This window comes from Gadus chalcogrammus, chromosome 16 (genome assembly GCF_026213295.1).
Source record: "Gadus chalcogrammus isolate NIFS_2021 chromosome 16, NIFS_Gcha_1.0, whole genome shotgun sequence".
Lineage (NCBI taxonomy): Eukaryota > Metazoa > Chordata > Actinopteri > Gadiformes > Gadidae > Gadus > Gadus chalcogrammus.
The window spans coordinates 29061066-29079123 of NC_079427.1; the positions used below are offsets into that span (position 1 = coordinate 29061066).

Below are 18058 nucleotides of genomic sequence, written 5' to 3' on the forward strand. Positions count from 1 at the left end.
TGGGCCGTGTGTCTGAACAACATATCCTGACATTTGTACCCTGAAATTCTTCTGAAAAAAAAAAATACTACACCTGAGGTAGTATTTTCTCCGGAGGAAATGTAGATATTGTGTGAATGAGGCGTAGAAAGTCGATATTTCTCCCACCACCTGGGAGAAGCAGCACCCTCAATGATAATCAGCCTGTTGCCTTTTGTTTGTTGAATGGTTAAAAAATCGGTTTAAAAAAATGCAACGGAATATAGGCTGCATTGTTGCAGCAACGTTTAAGATGATCGCGATGAGTTCTGCCCGTTCTGTATGGAAGTAAATCTGTGCCATCGGATTTTGAAAATAATAAGCCATTGAATTCTGATCACTGAATATTTATGCATTGAAATAACGTATCTGGATTTCCTGCCTCTAAATTTAACTCTTACAATTTTCGATAAATCATTTTGAGCAAAGTTAAAAAATTCAAAATCAAATATTCAACGTTAAAAAATACAACTTAAATATTTTCTACGTCCCCAAATTCAACATGCCAAAGTCGGCTGCAAAAATCAATGTATGAAATTTTGCGTTAACATCGGGGGACCCAAGGAAGAGCAATCGATCCTAAATGCTAGATCCCGGTCAAGCAAGGAGAGCGAGCAGGTGTTACACAGAATTCTGCGACCCACCGAAAAGTGTGACCCCAGGGGGCGCTGTTGCACATTTTCTGCAACATGCATGAGTTTGAAGCGTAGACGGGCATGAAGTCTTTGGCATGTTGAATTTTGAAAAATAAAGGTAAATGATTTGTTGAAAATTTGAAAGTTATTTTCAGAGGGAAAAAATCAAGATATGTTATTTCAATGCATAAATATTAAGTGCTTAGAATTCAATGGCTTTTTATTCTTAAATACGAAGGCACCGATTTACTTCCATAGTTCTGCCTCCATCTGTGGTCAAACCAAAACAACTAGAGTGACAGCAGCCACACTTATCCTACCTCTTGATGCGGAGGACATGTCTAAAAACGGATATGGTTGATCACGGTCAATATAAGGTTGAAATCCTGACACTCTTTCGTTGTACGGGCGTAACAAGATAACGAAAGAGATAGGCAACAGGATGATTTCACCGTGGAAACACAACGTCTTTAGGAGAGCTAGTAGAACAGCGAGTGAGGATCAGTACGACTCCTGGTGAATGCATCATGTCTTTGGCCAAACCTGAAAAGATTTTGGTAGTCCTGCAAAAATGTGGGAATTAACAAAAGAGTTGAAGCTTGATGAGACCAGAAGTGTTCTCGTTTTGATCATAATGTTTCAGGTTCTACAGTCTTTGGACGATATGACTTGAGGTTCTAATCATCACCACACAGACAACAGCAGTGAAAACAACAAGTAAAGCAGTCGCACCAGTGCCCCATTGAACACTAAAGGGGGGGGGGGGGGGGGGGGGGGGAAGAGAGAGAGAGAGAGAGAGAGAGAGAGAGAGAGAGAGAGAGAGAGAGAGAGAGAGAGAGAGAGAGAGAGAGAGAGAGAGAGAGAGAGAGAGAGAGAGAGAGAGAGAGAGAGAGAGAGAGAGAGAGAGAGAGAGAGAGAGAGAGAGAGAGAGAGAGATTTTTCCGCTGTTCAGAAGGAGTGGTGGGCAGTGTGTGTGAGAGCAGGGGCATGGGGAGAAGAGGAGGGAGGACCTGAATCAATGGAAGGTTGGATGGTCGAAAGTTCCCTCAAACAACTGTGTGGGCCCTTCACAACACAGTTCCGTCCATCTGAAATGCAGAAGTCATGTCTAAGATATCTTAAAAAGTGACCAGATGTTAATGTTGGACAACTCTGACGGAGGCAAGCACATATGTTATCGAGGGCTGGTTTTGATAGCTTCAAAGTGGCACCACACCAGGGGATGCCAGTAGCTGTTCCAGTGAGGTCAACCTGTTACTTTATTCAACCAATCCGAAATGTCATGACTTGCATTTCTCCATCGCACGCACTCACTCACCCACTCGCTCAGTCACTCCTTCATGCTATAATTAGTTGGTTGGCTTACCTGTGAACAAACAATGTAATGTCATATAGGAATCAATTCAGTATAATAATGTATGTTGTTCCAGCAGCAAATCAGTCTCTGAAACAAGAATAATTTGTGTTCGAAACTCCTATAGACTTAGACTTAACTTAGCTCACCTCAAGCTAATTAATAGCTCCTCTCTCTATTATGCCCCCAGAGGCCGGATCCTAATGTGCAGTCTGACATAACAACAACATGTGCACCTGCTTTACTGTGTGTGTGTGTGTGTGTGTGTGTGTGTGTGTGTGTGTGTGTGTGTGTGTGTGTGTGTGTGTGTGTGTGTGTGTGTGTGTGTGTGTGTGTGTGTGTGTGTGTGTGTGTGTGTGTGTGTGTTGGCTCATCCCAACTCTTCCTAGATGATCCATTTCTAGTTTTCTAGTTGGTGTCTTATACTACGAACGCTATAACAGTCTTATACTGTTTCTCCCCGTCTGCTCTTATCTGCTGCTTATTTCTGACATGGATTTGGGGAATCTGCGCAGTCTCATGAGTAAATCTCAGGATCTACTGGACAAACGCATTCACCAGCTCAAAGATGTAAGTCTCCCTTGCTGCTGTTGTAGTCTTTACTAACGTGTTGCACTGAATAGGGCTGTGAGGTATGGACTAGACTATAGATCTGGTGTGACAATACAAAGTGTATTTCTTAACAAGTATCCTGATGAATTTCACTATGTTGAGAGGGCTGGTGGGTCATTTGCTTGCCACTGACCTTTCTGCTGATTGCTGTTTGGTTGAAGATATGTCTGGGCTTGCATTGAGTACAAAGTGAAAACCCCAACTGAAATGTATTGGATGTTTTCAAATGGCAAATAGCAAACTAATGCATCTTTTCTATTAAATATGGAGCTGTCCATATAAACCCGAATCTACCCGTAGACTTGCAGTGATGGCTCAGGCATTTTAGTTAAGAGCATTCTGTTTGAATGTTCGTGGACTAGCCTATGAGTCTCAAGGAGCTCAAACTTGATTCTATAACTCATGTGGGCAAAACATAACATTGCATACATTGTTTTATCAAATGATATTGCTTTAGGTTTGAAATGTGTCCTATTTTTGGTCTCTCTGTCTCTCTGTCTCTCTACTGTTTAGAGAGTAATTAATCACAATTGTGTCCTTGTGGTACTAAATGGTGAGTTTTAAAAGAAAATCACCTTCTGTGGTTGTCAATGATGCCTTTTTGCGGTAACATTTTCTGTATATGACATAGTGTGTGTGGGTGTCTACTTTGTACAACATTCTGGTTATAATATAAATTAGGAGAATAGATTGCTTTTGGCCAATCAGATTTAAATCGTCACTGTAGAACTACACTCATTAATAACCCCTTCTGAAGCCAGGCCCAGTTTACACGAGGAAGCTTGCGGGTAAAAACGAAAATATTTTATCGGAAGTGCCTTTCGTTTAGACTGTGACAGCGTTTTTGGGGCTTAAAAACGCAAAAATCTGAAACCAACCTCCAGAGTGGAAAAGTTAAATATGCTCCGCCGTAGCGTTTCCGTCTACACTGCCAAGGCGCGAAACTCTGCTCAGATCTATGCAGTGGCGTTTCTACATGTAAAAAACAGGTGGGGCTAGGCTCAGTGGCGACTGGTCATTAGGGGCAAGTGGGGCTCGGCCCCACCTACTCTCACAAGAAAAAAAAAAATATATATATACATATAATATATAATTATAATTACATAATAATAATAATTTTATATATATATATATATCTTTAAAAAATAATCTCTCCAGAAAGGGGTAGCGGGTTGCCACAGTACAGATAGTATTACTGAACAGAGAAGGATCAGTAATTATGTTTTGGTTTTCGCGGCGCAGATAAGAGCAGGAAGATTCTACGCATGCGCTCAGACATGACGGTGTTGTGTGATAGTGTGTCACAGCACCACCTAGCCGCCTGACATGCATACCCAATCGAATTCCACACACTTTTGCGTCACCGTATGCACGCAGATTTTCTTCTGTTCAGATCGTCATCATGTAAACGTATTCTCAGCCACCCAGCAAGTTAGTTTTCTTCCGCGCACTATCTCTAACAAAACCTTTAGGGTTTTCTATCTCCAGTCCAGGCTTTGTGCAGAAGTTCCGCTATAACATGCTAGGACTGTTGGATTCCAGATTAGGCCCAGGGTGTTTCATTATTTGATAAGCTTGGGAAGACGTTGGGCTGACATTGGGAGAGAATGTGGAGTGATGACACACACACGCACGCACACCTCTCCCAAGAAGTGTTTCCATAAAGTTTTCCAGTGATGGCTCACTCTATTCTGAACACCACCGCTCAGTTGGAACTTTCCCCCTGCTCCAAGTTCTGAACCTTGTTGGATTCTGAATCTGCACCAGACTACTGCTTTCTGTTTGTGAACCTTAGTGACATCATACGTCAGAGGAATAATTGACCCCACTCCAAAACTGTCAGAAACACTAGAGCACTGATTGAAGCTAGGAGCCCCGGCCACCAGACTACAGTAGACTCTTCACCGAGGCCCCAACACACGAGGATGATGTTTGTTTCTCCGTAGGCAACAGTGGAGTGGGTCATCCACGGTGTCTGCTTGTTAATAAAGTTGCACATTATTTAAATGTATGCTGTAGTTGAGGTGGTCCAAAGGCCTGGGACTGTGTCGTTTGTTGTTTTTTTCAAAATAATGTTATCTGATTAAACGTTTTTTTTTTAATATATTTATTTAGTTATTGAAGAGATTTAATACAATTTGTACATAATATAGCTAGTGTTTTATTAAAACATGGTCTTCCTTTACTGCTTTGAGCAAAATAGAAATATGTAAAGGCTATACATATTAAACGTTCGTACACATTTTGGTAGATAATAACGTCCTATTTCTTTGCATCCTAAAATCTGCATCGATTCTGAGCCTGAAAGGTATATCAATCAGGCCCTACTTGTTAGTTCAGTTACTTTTCTCTTGTGTTGTTGGTTTATACTTCATGACATCTCCTTGTGTTGTTGGTTAATATTTTATGACCTCTCCTTGTGTTTTTCAGGTAGTGCCAAACGACAGGGGGGGCATGATGGAGTCAGCCCTGACGGCTAGAGACCGAGTGGGGGTCCAGGACTTTGTCCTGCTGGAGAACTACACCAGCGAGGCGGCCTTCATAGAGAACCTGCGCAAACGCTTCAAGGAGAACCTCATATACGTGAGTCGTGTGGTCAGGGTGTGAATGGGTGTGGTTAGGGTGGGCGACTGGGCGTGGTCGTGGTTAGGTTAGGAGTGAGCTTGGTTAGGGTAGGAGTGGGCGTGGTTATGCTGAGTGGATCTGGTCATGCATTTGGGCGTGGTCAGGGTATGAGTGGGCGTGGTTATGGTGTGTGGGCGTGGTCAGGGTATAAGAGGATCTGGTTATGGTGTGTGTGTGTAAGTTGGTGTGATTATGGTGTGTGGGCGTGGTTTGGATGAAAATGGATGTGGCTAGGATGAAAGTGGGTGTGCTTAGGGTCTGAGTAGGCATAGTCTATAAAATCAGAATTTAGATTATTAATTAAAGACTGTGTTCTCTACTGACCCTGACCCTGAGGACAGTGGGGTACGGGGTACTGACCCTGCTCTCTTCCTCAGACCTACATCAGCTCTGTGTTGGTGTCGGTGAACCCCTACAAGGACCTGGAGATCTACACCAAGAACCACATGGAGCGGTACCGCGGGGTCAACTTCTACGAGGTCTCACCCCACATGTGAGTCTCAACCCCTCTCCCTTCCACCCGTCTACCCCTCCACCCATCTCCCCTCCACCCGTCTCCCCCTCCACCCGTCTCCCCTCCACCCGTCTCCCCCTCCACCCGTCTCCCCCTCCACCCATCTCCCCTCCACCTGTCTCCCCCTCCACTCCCCTCCCCTCCACCCATCTCCCCTCCACCCGTCTCCTCCTCTCCCTCTCCATACATCTGCTCCACCTGTCTCCCCTCCACCCTTCTCCCATCCAGCCGTCTCCCCATCCACCCATCTCCTCCCACCCGTCTCCCCTCCACCCGTCTCTCATCCACCCATCTCGCCCTCTCCCTCTCCACCCGTCTGCTCCACCAGTCTCCCCTCCACCCTTCTCCCCTCCACCCGTGTCCCTCCAACCGTCTCCCTCTCCACCCATGTCCCCTACACCCGTCTCCCCTCCACCCGTCTCCCCCTCTCCCACTCCATCCGCCTGCTCCACCCGTCTCCCCTCCACCCGTTCCCTTCCACCCCTCTCCCCTCCAGCCGTCTCCCTCGCCACCCGTCTCCCCTCCACCCGTCTCCCTCTCGAACCTGTCTCCCCTCCACCCCTCTCACTGTTCACCCGTCTCTCCCTCCATCCCCCTCCCCCTCCACCTATCTCCACTCAACCCGTCTCCCTTCAACCCGTCTCCCCTCCACCCCTCACCCCTCCACCCGTCTCCTCCAGCCGTCTCTCCCTCCACCTGTCTCCTCCTCCACCCCTCTCCCCTCCATCCGTCTCCCCTCCAGCCGTGTCCCTCTCCACCCATCCCCTCTCCACCCCTCTTCCCCTCCACCCATCTCCCCTCCACCCGTCTGCTCCACTAGTCTCTCCCTCCATCTGTCTCCCCCTTCCCGTCTCCCCTCCACCTGTCTCCCCTCCACCCTCTCCCGGCCACCCGTTTCTCCCTCCACCGTCCCTCCCTGCCACCCGTCTCTCCCTCCACCCATCTCCCCCGCCACCTGTCTTTGGAACTAAGGATGAGGCATTTCCACCCTGATCTCACTCTCTGGTTTGGGGACACACAAGTGTGTGTGTGTGTGTTTGTGTGTGTGTGTGTATGTGAGTACTTTCCAATAAGACTCTTCCCACTATAGTCAACGAGTATTGAAATATTGTGTGTGTGTTTACAGGAGTTGTAAATGGCATCTGGCAACTAGCCTAATGTTTGGCTGTAAAACTGTTTGTGTGATTCACAACACGTATCTCTCTCTCTCTTCTCTTCTTCTCTCACTCTCTCTCTCTCTCTCTCTCTGTCTCTCTCTCTATCCCTTTCTCTCTGTTTGTGTGTTGCCTGATGGTACACACTTGTACACAACACACAACACTTGTTCTCCCTTTACTATAAGAACGAGAGATAGGGGTATTCCTCTGACCTTGACGTGACCCTCACACACACAAGACACTCATTCCACGGCTGACCCTGGTGTCTTCAGCGCCGGTTGCTTCAAGTCAAAGCTGAAGTAACATGGAGCATTCTGCATTCTGGGATGTCTGGTCCTAAAGGGCTTTGTTTGTATTTCATACAAGTGTGGATGAAATCCACTCGTGTATTTCATACACGAGTGGAATACCTTCCAAGAATGAGGGCTGTTATTTAGTTTGGTTTATTATTTGTTTTCTTAGATAAGGAGGTTAGCTTCAATGAATAATGTTGTGATGAACCCCCTGGAGGTTGAGATGTGGAGATCGGCTTCCTTTGCATGTTTCCATAAACCTAATTTTAACTGGACTAGAGTTTTCTCAACCTCTAGTTGAGAAAACTAACCTCTAGGGGTAATTGTTCAATGGAAAGTGTAGTATGCTATACATGCAAATCAATTATTAAATAGCTTTTACTGTTATTCAGGGATGAAAAGTGCATTGACATTTTAAAATGCAAGGCAACTACTATTGGTTATTTGAAAATAATAATCATCATTGAGATTAAACATCTCTTCCAGTTTCCTGGCCAAAACAGGCAGCAGTAGCCTACAGCCACACATAGCATACACACAAAACATAAGAAAACTAAAACAGTCTGCAGGGGGGAAGGGGGATATCAATATCGCAAGACATTTCGGGAGGCTCAAGGAGGGAAGTAATATTAAGTTTGAGCAACAAAGTGTAGGCTTGTGGTGGACTCTTTAGGCATAATTCATCATACTGTGTTATTGACATGTTTTCGTAGCGTTATAGGGACACTTACTCTTTAAGATCACATCACTTGTGTGTTGATATGCCAATCGGCGCAGTGTTTGAATTGAACGTTTTTTATGACAAAATGAACGACCTTGTTGAGGTGAGAAATTGTCTATTCCCTTCATTTATCGTTTGGCAGTATGGTAAGAGTTCGTCCATCGGTTGTCTGACCAACCCGATGTGATCCTAGGGCGATGTCTTGGACGTAAGTCATACCGTCCAGTAGGGTCTAGGTCGCGTCAGACACCATCACAGTTGAGTGGTGTACAGAGTCACAGTCAAGGGGCAACGAGTCAGCAACACCAGGTGTGTCATAGCTCATGTCAGCAGCAGGGAGGTCATCCTGGGTGTCGTCGTATTCATTGTCTAAGACCTCAGGGTCGTTTTGCACTGCCGTCACCGGGTCGGTGTGCCTGCCAGTAGAAGGTGAGTCCCAAGTGTGGAAAGGTTGCATGTTCACAACATGAAAAACTCCAGCATCCACGCCCGTGTCCAGCCTACTCAGCCTGTAGTTGACGTCCCCCAGCTTTTTGACTCATTGACACATTGGGCCCTATCTTGCATCCGGCGCAAGTGACTTAGTCACTGGCGCATGTGTCGTTGCTAGTTTACAACTGGCGCAGAGCGTTCTTTTCCCACCACCGCCACTCGCCGGTAAATTAGGGATTGATCATGCGCCCCAAGGGGCGGTTCGGCGGAAGGAGGAGGCGTGTTCTGGCGCAAACGGTATTTTGCTGTTTCTGAATACCAATGCGCTACTGACCAGGAAATACCTGGTTTAAAGTCAGTGGCGCGTTGTTCAGATGCTATTTTAAGGGCGCATGCATACATGCGCATGCGATCCATACGGATTGCTTGTGCACCTCGTGCATACACTTTGCTTCTCCCATCTACCTAGCCGCACATTCTAGGTAAATTATTTGGGAAAGAACAGCTGATGCTGCGGTAATAAGTTGTACTTTTAAATCAATGCATCTGCAAACACATATATTTTCTTGACACAGACATCGTGTAGGCCTACATGCCCATAACTTTTAGGATTGATGAGTATTTGATCGTGAAAAACATTGTTTTACCGCGAGCGATTGTTAAAAAGAATGAATGAATGCGGGCGCGCGTGTGTGCTCGGTTTAAACACACGCAAACTAAACACGCATAACGCATAATACAATCAATGGCGATGTCTATTACCGCGGGGACACATGCATATTAGAATAGCATACAATAGGCCTACTGATAAGAAACAATGTTTATAATGTATTGCGTATATCATTAAATAGAACCACAGTTACTGCATATCATATGTTATGTCATATACGTTTTCTTTGCCAAAATTTATTTGAGGACTCGGTATTTCTGAAGTTCTGGAAGAAAACCCCTTATTCCATGTGTGAATTAGGCCATATTATTTGGCAATAAACTGAGCCATTTGCAGTTTGAAATTCATGTGCATCTGTCTCATCGGAGACTGCAGACGCGCTGTCAAAATATCCACTCGTCCGATTCAAATGCGCTCATGGCTCTTAAAGGGGATGGGAGCTGGCACTCTCATTGGTTTGTTGGACGTTACGCCCAAACCACACCTACGGGTAACTAGGCTGCTTCAGACCAACCCTTTTGACACTTGCGCCGCGACGCAAGTGTAATTTATCCGCCTGTAAAATAGCTATAGCGCCGTAGAACCGCCCACAAAGCTACTTGCGCTTTGCGCTTCCCACTTGCGTTTCAGACCGTTAAAATAGGGCCCATAATGGGCCTGTGAACAGGGGTGCTAGTTTTGCTGTAAAGTTGGACTGCGCATCAGATCTAGGGTGTTTCTTTGATCTGACAAGGTCACCTACAGCAAAGGTAGCCGGACGGCGTCTCAAGTCATAGTAGTGTTTTTGTCTGTTGTGACTGTCGTCGAGTGCTGCTCTTGCATGGTTGTGAGCTTCCTGGAGGGAGGCTCTAAGAGTCTCTGGGTAAGGCACACCGGGTTCGTCCACGCCGTCACAGGAAGGTTGTGTAATGAGGTCGAGCGGGATATCCAGCTCCCGACCATACAGCATCATGGAGGGACTAAGTCCTGTGCTCTCATGGGGGGCTGTACGCAGTGCAAAGCAGATTTGGGACAGAAACTTATCCCACGACGTGTGCTTGTCCTCAACGAAGGCACGTATGGCAGTTTTGAGTGTTCTGTTCACCCGTTCTGTTGCGTTGGTTTGACGGTGGTAAGCAGTGGTGAGCCAGTGCACCGAGGCAAGGGTCGAAGAGAAATTTTCGAACAACTCACTCACAAAGGGCGAACCTCGGTCAGAGATAAGGTAGGTTGGGGCACCGTGTCTGGCAAACACTTCACTGACAAACTTCCCAGCCGCCACTTGAGCTGTCGCTTCTCTGACTGCACACACCTCAATCCACCTGGAGAAATAGTCAACAAAGACTAGTAGGTACGCATTTCCTGATGGCGTGCGGGGCAGTGGACCCACATAATCCACTCCTGGGTACTCCCAGGGTCTCTGAGGCAAGATAGGGACCATGAGGCCAGCCGAGTTGACAGATTGACCACAAACATACCGCTTGACGTCTGCTGCCATTTTGGGCCAAAAAAACCTGAACCCTAGCCTAGTGTCCTTCCTGGTGAGAGCATGGAGGGGCTCAGCATGACGTGCATAGTCCTGGACAAAACAACGATAATATCCAGTATGTCTTTCATTTTTCACAGAGGATGGGGTTTTGAACTCCACCACCGCTCTGATTTTGTCCATGTCTGGTTTAATGCCTGTGGGTGTGATCCGGTAGCCGAGGAAAGTGAACTCACTCAGGCAGAACTGACATTTCTTGAGCTTCAAAGACAGACCAGCAGTTCTCAGTCTGTTCAGTACCTCCCCTAGATCAGCTATATGCTGCTCAAAGGTTGGGGAAGCAACAACAATGTCATCCAAATATACAGCACATGTTTTGTAGACAAGGCACATTGTGCATTAGCTTCTGAAATGTGGCAGGTGCGTTGCAGAGTCCAAAGGGGAGCACACGGAACTGGAAGAGACCACAGTGTGATATGAAGGCGGTTTTTGGTCGTGATTTTTCTGCAACTGCCACCTGCCAGTACCCACGAGCCAAGTCCAGTGTTGTGATGAACTTCCCTCTCGCCAGAAAGTCAAGCGACTCATCTATACGTGGAAGGGGATAAGAGTCCTTTTCTGTGACTTGGTTCAAGCCTCTAAAGTCCACACAGAACCTAGGGTCAGAACCGGGTCTGGTTACGATCACGACTCGGGCAGACCATGGGCTAGTAGAAGGCTCAATGATGCCGTCTTGCAGCATCCGTTGTACTTGCTCCTCGATGATTAGTTTTTTTTCTGGGGAGGTGCGATATGGAGGAAGGTTTAAAGGTTTTGCATCTCCTGTATCGATCGTGTGCTCAGTCAAGGAAGTGCGTCCGATATGACCATCACACATGTTGTCAAACTGGGTGAGGAGACTGAACATGTCCGCCCTCTGCTCCTCCTCCAGGCTTGCCTCAGCAACTTTAGCCATGAGGGTGGACTGCAGGGTGTCTAGGGACATGACGGTTCCTCCTTCAATGGGTGTTTCGAGAGAACAGTCATCATCCACATCCGCACATAGGACAAGGGACGTCATCCATGAAAACAGATCTGGAGGGGATATGGACAGTTATTGAGGCTCTGATCATAATATCCATTCCCAGTATGGATGGGCAAAATTATTATTTTCCAGGAATCAGTTCTTTCAGTTCAGTTCACTTTAATGATTCGTTCGTTTTGATTCGTTCGTTTTGATTCGTTCGTTATGTCAGATTACGTCATTTGACAGGGAATCTCACAGGTGTCTGCCCCACCTCCCCCCCGCGCGAGACGGCCCTGAGCATAATTTAAACGACTTCTAAGCTCTACCCTCTGTGAAAATCCACAAGATATAGTATATTGTATAGCCAAACGTCCCACCAATGTTTATACCACCTGCTTACTCTCTATATGTCATTCATGGTTTTATATTTATAATTTTTTTTACTTTACATTAATTCTTCATTATTCAGGCATTACAGAACCTTCATGGTCATAAATAAAAAATACGAACTGCAGTTACATTTGTTTGTTCTTGAATTGACGTAGAATGAAGCAAAGACTCCTGGGATCGGGAAATGCGTTTGTCCAATAAACAGATGGAGGGCAAGTCTATAGAGAAAGCGCGCAAATTCGACGGTACCACCTTGTTTACCCAGGTGCCATGGCAACACCATTGCTACCTCTCATTGGCTGAATCTTTGAGAACGTTGCAGACTCAATCAATATAAGATCGCGGGGAGACGAAGCTCTGTTTGTTTGTATATTTTATTTACGTGACCATATTTTTGTTTTATGTTAAAAAAAAAGAATCAAAGAACCAGTTCTCTTGTATTTGGGGAACCAGTTCTTGTCGTTAACCTTCGGGATTCATTCGTTGTGAACGAATCGGTCGCGACCGACACATCCCTAATTCCCAGGATGAAAGGGGTTGTCAGGTTTTGGATTATTGCAAAACGCTGGTAAAAGCTCTTGTTCATGAAGCCAATAGATAGCCAAGTGACACCATCAGGGGTGCAGGGAGCGTTGTCCGAGAGGCTCACAGGTGGACCCGCCCACTGATGCATTTTGTTCAGATAGGTGTTACGGCCTCGGACAAGGTCTGCTCTTACAGCTGAAAGCGAAGCACCTGTGTCCAAACTGGCCTCCAATGACACAGAGAAAAATTGACTTTGGCCCTCAGCGGTGTGTTCCAGGGAGCCATAGACTCATTGTCCTCAATGTGGCCCAGAACACGTTCTTCTTGAAGGGGCGTTGTAGGTGGGTGAGGCTCACTTAGCGTCTGGAGGGAGGATTGCCTCGATGAAAAGTCCTCCCTCCCCTGAAGTTTCCCGACTGCCTGGGGGAAAATGGGGAGTCGGCTGACCTGCCATCCATTTCAGTCCTCGGATCACCATCGTTATGATCAGTCACCGGGGGGGAGGGGGCAGGCCTCACCTGAGATTGGGTGGAGGTGGATGACATGTGGGTCTCAGCGTTGCAGCTCGGGCAAGTGCATGATGTGAATCCGGGCCGAGAGCATCTAGAGCAGTAGGGCTCATTGTTTCGGTTCTCCCTGAAAGGTGTAGGAGGATTCTGCTGGCTGTTCGGCCCGAGGTCCATATGGAGCTTGTGAGCTCGCAGCAACAAGTGTGCCGTATAGGGATACCCTATATTTCTCTCTCTACCTGTTCCGGCTGCGCTGGTGGGGTCTTTAGTTTTTTTAATTCACTCAACATATGTGGGGAGGGGCTCATCCTGTGCCTGGAAGCGGTCTAGAATGCCCCTCAGGACACGTTCCTGATTGTCAGTTGGCAGAAAAACTGTTCTAAAGAGCTGGCTGAACTGTGACCAAGTGACGACATGTGAACTGAGAGCTTCGAACCATTTTTTGGGTTATTTTCCGAGGAAGTAAGGCAGTTCATTCAGTATCTGAGCATCAGTAAGATTTAATGAGGTTCTGTACGTTTTCACTGCCCATTACCATTCCTCAGGGTTAACTTTAGCATCTCCAGTGAACACAGGGGGCTCCAGCTTAGCTTGATACAATGCAGAAGCAATCATCCTCGACGTGGTGCTGAGGTCAAGCGAACGTGGCTCTAAGAATGAGTCTGAGTGTCTAGCCGGAGCTCCAGAGTGGAATAATGTATCCTGAGGTATGGGCTTCTCAATAGACGGGTAGGAGCGTGTGGCGTAGAGGTGGCCAGGGCAGTCGGTCTCACTACATAGGCTGCAGAAACACCATTGTCTTTTTTTCTGGTCGATCCCAGTGCGTCAGTATGCTGCGCTGCAGGCTCAGGGAGTCATTTAAACATTCCCGCAGTCTCTCAACTTCTGCCTCTAGGTCCTGGACCTTTCCTTCAACGCCTTCAGTTGCATGAGTAGGAATAATATTATTTGTGAGAGATCGATGTCTATGTCAATGTCGGAGTCACACTCATCAAGCTGAATGTCCGGGTGAGAAGCCATCATGCCTCTACACTTTATATTGTACACCTTAAAGTTACTACAACAGTGTTTTTTAAGAGCAGCAGAAAATTAACTGTCCACAGAGTGCAGTTGAATAATAATCAACCCTTAAAGCTTCACCTAGCACTGTGTACATGATTTTCATTAGCAGTATACACAGAAAAATACCACAGAGAAATGCATTGCAATGCAATGAAATGTGCGAAAATAAATAAATAAAATTGACTCAAATGACAGATAGAAAGACACAATAATCAATACCATGAATCACGCAAAATAACTGTATACTACTATCATCGGGTGAAAATAACCGTCTCTAACATGCAAGGAGATACTTTTTTTTTTTTTCAGTCCAGTCCATCTGCGAAAAAGAAAAATAATCCTCAATCCGTGAAAAAATAAACTTGGTGTCCCTTAATCCACAGTGAAAGGTGTTTGAAAAGTACTCTTCTCTAGACTGAACATGAAGTTTTTCTTGACGATCTTACCCTTCCGCTAATTCCCGAGGAAAGCGAAAGAGAATGCACAAATCCAAGGCTGTAAACGCACGGTGCTCACGCGACTCCAACGTTAACCACACAGCAGCAGTTAGCTTCGGGAGGTTAGCCTTCGTAACAGCACGGCCACGTCCGGGGAAACTGCAGTAAATCCACTCACACAGCTCCCAAGGTGGAGAAAGCAGCCCGGTCCGAGCTTGAGAAGAGAGGTCAAGAGTTTATTCGTTCGGGCGCCAGTGCAATGGTGTAGGTCAGGGTTAGCATGAAGGAGGCAACATGTGAGATTCTCCTCACGGTACTTTTATTATGCTATAAGCTTCTGACCATACCACGCCAGGTCTCCACGGCACTATATATATTTACCATACGTTTGGAAAGTCTGGGATTTCTGCCTACAACAAATCAGTTACTAAATGACATATAATAAAAAGGGAGACTTTGTTCGTATACTGCTGTTTATTCTAGCCGAGCGGAAGAAGCCACACTTCTTCACTCATCGTTATCTCATATAACCCAACAAAAGAAGGAGGCGCAACCTAGTGGTGCTACATATTATAAACCTGACTGTTACAGTGTGTGTGTGTGTGCGTGCATGCGTGCAGTCAGTCAGCACCCGCCGTGGTGTGTGTGTTGTGTCAAGTGTTGGTTGGCTGCTTTTTTAGGTGCGCACTACTGACCTCTCTCCAGCATAAGGCCTTTCTACTCTGCCAAGCCGGTTCGGTCGAAGCTTGGCATGCCCGGCGATTTCACTATCTTATCGCAAGTTTCCTGTGTAAAACCGAGGGGTGAAATCCCCCGTTCGTCACGGCGCAGGCTTTCTTGGTTCACTGGAGAAGGCGGGGCTGCGCACAGAGTCTAGACCTCTTTAGAATAATTTGCATATTCCCGAATGTCTTTATTTTTTTATGAATGATGACACCCGCATGCAAGAATGAGTTCTGAGTGTAGCCTATAAACGCGATTATTTACAAGTGCAAAAACACCAACATATTCTTTATTTTGCTTACCACTTGTTTTTTATCCCGACAAAAGCCTCGTAAGGACAGTTCCTCTGCGTTCACTCGTAGATCTTTCAACGTCTTTGTTTAATACGACTGCATCACCCTCTCTCACATGATCAGCAGCTCGCGGATTACACTTTCTCTCCAGTTGGAACTGCTCATGATAGTATCGCTGCGTTGTCTCGGTGGAAACAGAGACAACGCAGGGGTTTTCTTCCACAACTTCAGAAATACTGAGTCCTCAAATAAATTTCGGCAAAGAAAACGTAGGCTATAACATATGATATGCGGTAACTGTGGTTCTATTTAATGATATACGCAATACATTATAAACATTGTTTCTTATGAGTAGGCCTATTGTATGCTATCCTAATATGCATGTGTCCCCTCCCCGCGGTAATAGACATTGCCATTGATTGTATTATGCGTTACGTGTTTACTTTGCCCAAGTGAAGGAGTTCAAGTACCTCGGGGTCTTGTTCGCGAGTGAGGGAACTATGGAGCGTGAGATTGGCCGGAGAATCGGAGCAGCGGGGGCGGTATTGCGTTCGCTTTACCGCACCGTTGTTACGAAAAGAGAGCTGAGCCGCAAGGCAAAGCTCTCGATCTACAGGTCGATCTTCGTTCTTATCCTCACCTATGGTCATGAGGGTTGGGTGATGACCGAAAGGACGAGATCGCGGGTACAAGCGGCCGAGATGAGTTTTCTCAGAAGGGTGGCTGGCGTCTCCCTTAGGGATAGGGTGAGAAGCTCAGCCATCCGTGAGGAACTCGGATTAGAGCCGCTGCTCCTTTACTTAGAAAGGAGTCAGCTGAGGTGGTTCGGGCATCTGGTAACGATGCCCACTGGGCGCCTTCCTTGGGAGGTGTTTCAGGCACGTCCAGTGGGGAGGAGACCTCGGGGAAGACCCAGGACTAGGTGGAGAGATTATATCTCAACACTGGCCTGGGAACGCCTCGGGATCCCCCCGTCAGAGCTGGTCAATGTGGCCCGGGAAAGGGAAGTCTGGGGCCCCCTGCTTGAGCTGCTCCCCCCGCGACCCGACCCCGGATAAGCGGACGAAGATGAGATGATGATGAGAGTGTTTAGTTTGCGTGTGTTTAAACAGAGCACACACGCGCGCCCGCATTCATTCATTCTTTTTAACACTCACTCGCGGTAAAACAATGTTTTTCACGATCGAATAGGCCTACTCATCAATCCTAAAAGTTATGGGCATGTAGGCCTACACGATGTCTGTGTCAAGAAAATATGCGTTTGCTGTACGGTGTTTGCAGATGCATTGATTTAAAAGTACAACTTATTACCGCTGCATCAGCTGTTCTTTCCCAAATAATTTACCAAGAATGTGCGGCTAGGTAGGCCTATATGAGAGAAGCAAAGTGTATGCGCGAGGTGCACAAGCAATCCGTATGCATCGCATGCGCATGTATGCATGCGCCCTTAAAATAGCATCTGAACAACGCGCCACTGACTTTAAACCAGGTATTTCCTTGTCAGTAGCGCAATGGTATTCAGAGACGGCAAAATACCGTTTGCGCCAGAACACGCCTCCTCCTTCCGCCGAACCGCCCCTTGGGGCGCATGATCAATCCCTAATTTACCGGCGAGTGGCGCTGGTGGGAAAAGAACGCTCTGCGCCAGTTGTAAACTAGCAACGACACATGCGCCAGTGACTAAGTCACTTAGGCCGGATGCAAGATAGGGCCCTAAGAGTTATTGGGGGACAAGATCAGCAAATAAAGTCATTCAAATACCAACGGGATGTCCCCCACTGAGGAATAAGGTGGATAGACAGAACGTCTTACCTGAGAGAGTTTGTCGCTGCCGTTGTCTTGACGTGCGGTGTGTGCGCGTGTGTATGTGTCGCTGCCTTTGTCTTGATGTACGGTGTGGCGCGTGTGTGTGTGTGTGTGCGTTTCCGTGTATGTTTGTGCGTGTGTGCGTTGTGTGTATGCGGTGTGTAGGTGCGTTTGTCGATGGCGGAGCCGTTATGTTTAAGGGCAAGTGTCGCTGCGGTATGTCCGCGACGCGTGCGTGTGTGTTCTAACATGCGCGCGTGTCAATGGCGGAGCCTTTATGTTTAAAACATAATGGGCCCTATTTTAACGGTCTGAAACGCAAGTGGGAAGCGCAAAGCGCAAGTAGCTTTGTGGGCGGTTCTACGGCGCTATCGCTATTTTACAGGCGGATAAATGACAGTTGCGCCGCAGCGCAAGTGTCAAAAGGGTTGGTCTGAAGCAGCCTAATTACCCGTAGGTGTGGTTTGGGCGTAACGTGCAATGAACCAATCAGAGCGTTTTCTCGCATCCCCTTTAAGAGCGATCGCCGCTTGTTCCATGGCGGATTGCTATTATGATGGCGGATTTACCAGGCGCACGCCAAGAAAGGTTCATAACAGATGATGTCCAAAGGAGGGAGTAAATAATACATTTTTCGGCTAAATCTCCTTCAAATCTTTGCAACTTTTCATTTTTCGTTTTGTATTATTTTTTTTCCTTTACGCCTACGAACATTTGGACAAGTCAAATAAAAAATGTCTCAAGGACATACTATACTTTCCGATGTTTTGGGCTCACTTTCTCTGAATCACAAGGTTATGAATGCATGGTA

General features: G+C 46.7%; 2 protein-coding genes across 6 annotated transcripts in view; one reads left to right on the forward strand and one right to left on the reverse strand.

The window, feature by feature from the left end:
* LOC130406523 (transcription factor Adf-1-like) overlaps window positions 1–18058 on the reverse strand; it is a 243911-nt gene that overhangs the window by 31313 nt on the left and 194540 nt on the right. The gene's annotated exons all lie outside the window — the stretch shown is intronic.
* Window positions 1–18058, forward strand: part of LOC130406500 (unconventional myosin-Ic-like) — a 78717-nt gene that overhangs the window by 20090 nt on the left and 40569 nt on the right. For 4 of the 5 annotated variants that reach the window (XM_056612113.1, XM_056612115.1, XM_056612116.1 and 1 more), the window contains 2 exons: window positions 5050–5202; window positions 5622–5737. In XM_056612113.1, coding sequence (XP_056468088.1) covers window positions 5050–5202; window positions 5622–5737 — 269 coding nt within the window. Of the gene's footprint in view, window positions 1–2541; window positions 2578–5049; window positions 5203–5621; window positions 5738–18058 lie in introns of those variants that run through there. The other variant, XM_056612114.1, reaches the window with a different exon arrangement.